The sequence below is a fragment of the Phalaenopsis equestris genome, unplaced genomic scaffold (genome assembly GCF_001263595.1).
Source record: "Phalaenopsis equestris unplaced genomic scaffold, ASM126359v1 Scaffold203389, whole genome shotgun sequence".
NCBI classification, from domain to species: Eukaryota; Viridiplantae; Streptophyta; class Magnoliopsida; order Asparagales; family Orchidaceae; genus Phalaenopsis; species Phalaenopsis equestris.
Window position 1 is genome coordinate 6,824 of NW_018223019.1, and position 4,296 is coordinate 11,119.

Below are 4,296 nucleotides of genomic sequence, written 5' to 3' on the forward strand. Positions count from 1 at the left end.
AATTCCTATACTTATTACTGATTCATGATAAGAAGAAAGATATTTTCTTATTAAGTACTTTTCTTCTACAAAAATTTTAGTTATCTTTTTAAGTTGTTACTATTTCGTTAAAATATCAAAAATACCAAAAATATTTAAATTTTAAATTTCCGCAAAAATAAATTTTAGTTAAGTAATTGTCTTTATAAAAATAGAAAAACTTTCTAAAAAGTGCATATTGCATAATATTCTCTGTGGGTTCGATATTCAGGTCTTAATCAAAAAGTCCTATATTACTTGATAATTAGCCAGAAAGGACAAAGGATCAGAAATGGTTATACTAGTCAAAGCAAGAATTGGTCTGATTTTCATCATGCTTGATAAGGGTATGCTGAGATTGTCCTATCACCTGACAGAGTTGTGTACAAACAATGAAGTAGAGTATGAAGCATTAATCATTGGATTGGATTTCGCAATCTAAATGGATAGAACAGATATTTCCATCTATGGCGACTCACAACTCGTCAACCCACAAGCTATCAAACAGTATAATATTTTGAAGCCAAGGCTAGCAGAATAACATCGGTATAAAATGAAGTTGTTGGAACAGATCCTTAGTGTGACTCTATACTGGATTCCTCAGGGAGATAACACCCATGAAGACACTCTAGCGAAACTTGCTAAAGAACTGGCGTGTCCACTGGAGGATTCCCTTGACACTACAGTACAAGAATGTCAGGTTTTGTCTGAGATCGGCCTCAACAATCTACAGATGTTCAGAAAAGAAGAAGAGATGACGATCACAGTAGCTGACATTAACAAAGATTGACGTAAGCCATTGATGGAATATTTGTAAGCAGAAAAGCTACTAGAGAAGTCAAAAGCATATCACATCACAAGAAGAGCTATCTTGTATGCTCTATCGAGTGATGTCCTCTACAGACGATTGTTTGATCAGATGTGGCTGAGATGTCTAAGTAGAGCTGAAGAACAGAATATCTTCATAGAAGTACATGTCGGATAGTGTGAAGCTCACCAATCAGGGATAAAGATGAACATGAAGATTAAAAGGCTCGAATATTATTGGTCAACAATGATATTCAATTGCATGGAGACAACAAAAAGTGTCACGTTCGCCAAGTGCATGGGGTGGTCTTACACAAGCCTCTGAATGTGCTACATCCAACTGTTGCATCGTAGCTATTTGAGTGTTGGGTTACAAACATAATAAGTCTAATAGACCATCCATCTTCTAAGGGACAGAGGTTTATTCTTGTAGCTACAAATTAGTTCTCCAAATGGGCAGAAGCAATGTCGTTACTAGAGGTTACAACACAAAACATTCTCTAATTCTTCAAGAGTCAGATTATCTACCATTTTGGTCTGTTGTACAGGATTATTTTAGATAATGAATCAGCCTTCAAAAGCAACAAGATCAACAACTTTGTCAAGTGACACGGAATATATTAGAGATACTCTATAATTTACTATCCTAGGGAAAACGATCTGGCCGAGGCCTTAAATAAGATGCTTGTGCAAGTTTTGAAGAAGACTTTGGATAAGAATAAAGGAGGATATTATCATTTATTTTTGGAAACTTTGTGGGCCTACAGGACGAACTCTAACTAAAGGTACACCCTACGCACTTGTATATTGGTCTGAGGTCGTACTACCATTAGAAGTCCAAGTACCAGCTCTCAGAGTTTTCATCATCGATCAAATTACAACAGAAGAAAGTGCAAAGCTCAGACTTGAAGAATTGGAATGTCTCACGGGAAAACGATTAGATGCATAACAGAATTTAGAACTCTATCAAGGAAGGATGGTGCAGGCTCATGACAAGTTGAAGTTGGTCAGCCCAAGGGCATTCAAAGTTGGTGACCTCGTACTCGTTCTCAAAAGTTCTATTCATACACATTGCAAGATATGTGGAAAATTTGAACCAACATGTGAGGGACCATTTGTCGTAGAGAATCTCTTTTTAGGAGGATCTTACCACCTAACAAATTTCCGAGGTGAAGGGCCTGTGTTGCTGATTAATAGCCAATATTTAAAGATATACTACACAACATGATATTGTTTGAAATGAATTTTAGAAAATTTTACTTGTTTTTGGGATGTTTGTTTGTCCAACATCTGTGATTGGGCCCAAAATTTCGTAATAGAATTAACCTCTATAAAATGAAATTTTGAATTTTCTTACCTTTATTTCTTTCATTTTAATTTTAAGATTTCACTAAATTAAATTAAATAAATAAAATAATTCCACTTATATAAATTCAAAACTCTATTGATAACTAATCTGTATTGTTCTTGTTTGTTCTGAATTTTAGAGCACTAATATTTTTTTTGTCTTCTACAGAAAAGGTCACGGTAGAAGCTAATTTTTGCCTTTAAAGATGGCTTGAATCTCACGCTAAATGAAGGAAGAACGGCCCGGGGTGGCATCGTAGACTTTGACTTGGACTTCGGTCAAGTCATTGTAGACTATGAGGGTCCCCTGATGAGCATAGTTAGCCACTGGGAGATAGAAGGGTTAATATCACTCCTCAGAATTAGTACCAAGGAAGACTCCTCACTAAAGAGGAAGAAAGCATAGAAGCTACAACATCCAATGCAAGGAACCAGCCATTTATAGTCTATGATCACCGCTCCAATAGGAAACTTAGTCAATACAGATGAAGAAAGAGTACCGAATGCGCCACTTAGAAGGACACAAAGTCATAATGCTAACAACCGTAAGCAAAGAGCTTTCCTAAGTCAGTAGAAAAGACATATAAAAGAAACAGAGGTGACACTTACCCCGATTCCTGAGTGGGGAATCTATGATCCTTGCATGAGGAAAACTTCTACCAGTCTGCCCGTCACAGAAGATGAATCAGAATCTGTCACAGAGTAAACACTTCCATAAATTCCAGATGAGATTTGTTAGGTTTGCCTGATGTGCAAAGTTGAGATTCCAAGATAGAACAATATGCAATAGAAAGTAAGTCTAAACTAAAACATGATTGATAAAATGGAAAATAAGATCTAACAGGAAGAATAGGTATCGACATATGAATATTTTTATTTATGTGTTCTCCAAATCTTTATCTTATTGTAACACAAACATAAACACACATGACAAATGAGGTCAATTCTTCCTTAACTCAATGGATCTCACTAACTTACTTATTATTTCTAATGAAAGAACTACAAAAATATATTGGGCACTTGTAAATGATTTTATAGATTCTAGTCCCAAAGATAATATTATCCATGATATATTGGTTCTCGAGCACCAACCCCAGACTTCGCCATATCCCTTAATTAAGCACCATTAGCAATTATAAGGATTGTGTAAATTCATCCACATGTTACTCATCAAACAGGTTAGCCACACCTATCAAATGAAAATAAAGTCAGAGAAAAAAAGTAACAAAATTGAGATGGAATTGTCGCTATTAAAGTTCATGTTGTCTCTTGTAAGATTCAAGTCCGGGTAAGACTCGAGTCGTAGTGGACTCGTTAATCCAACTACTACAAGAGAATATATAAGTCTAGTCATAATAATAAGTTAAGGAATCATCTCCATCATAACACACAAAAATCAAAACAAACCAGTAACAATCCAAACATCTACCAATCATCAATCAAACTAATCAATCCACACTAAAGAAAACACAATACAAAACTAAAAATAAACTCTCAAGCACACTAAATCAAACAACACTGATAACTATGGGTTGCCTCCCATTAAGCACTTTGTTTAATGTCGTCAGCCCGACAAAAGATACCAACTAGATCAAAATTCCATTTAAGTAATTTTTGATCAATCACCCAATCTTTCCTGATTGAGTGATTCATAGAGTCCTGAAATTTAATTTTTTATTTCAACTCTTCTTTCTTAGATTAATTCATATCTTTGTTCCTCATATATATTTTTAGATCCAATATTCTTCTAGTGGTTTTCTCAAATTTCATATTAATATCTTCCTTATATTTTATAACAAATGGATTTTCGTAAGATACTTCATGATCTCCCAAATTTTGGATTGGATTTTGTCTAGATAATTCAAATTCTGGATCAAATTCTTCAAGGTTACTCTTTTTTTAAGGTTTGTCTTTTAATTCTTCCCCTTGGTGCTAAGTAAATGGTAGAGATGGTCTTTCTATATTTATCTTAGTTAGGGAAATATGTTTTTCTAATTCTTTAGAATTTCTTCCATTGGTTCAATCTCCTTATCCTTATTTCTCAACTCAAAGTTCTTTTGAAACATATCCTCGAATTCTCTTCTAAATATGAGTTTGATAATTTTAAGTTGCTCATCATTCATC

The 4,296-nt window shown here is 34.4% G+C and overlaps 1 protein-coding gene across 1 annotated transcript in view; it reads left to right on the plus strand.

Annotated features, from left to right (window-relative positions):
* The window catches only part of LOC110036176, a 3,447-nt gene extending 2,639 nt beyond the window's left edge, over window positions 1-808 (plus strand). Inside the window, exon 2 of the mRNA XM_020740566.1 lies at window positions 623-808. Within this exon, the coding sequence (XP_020596225.1) occupies window positions 623-808 (186 nt within the window). The remainder of the gene's footprint in view (window positions 1-622) is intronic.
* Window positions 809-4,296: the final 3,488 nt, after the last annotated feature.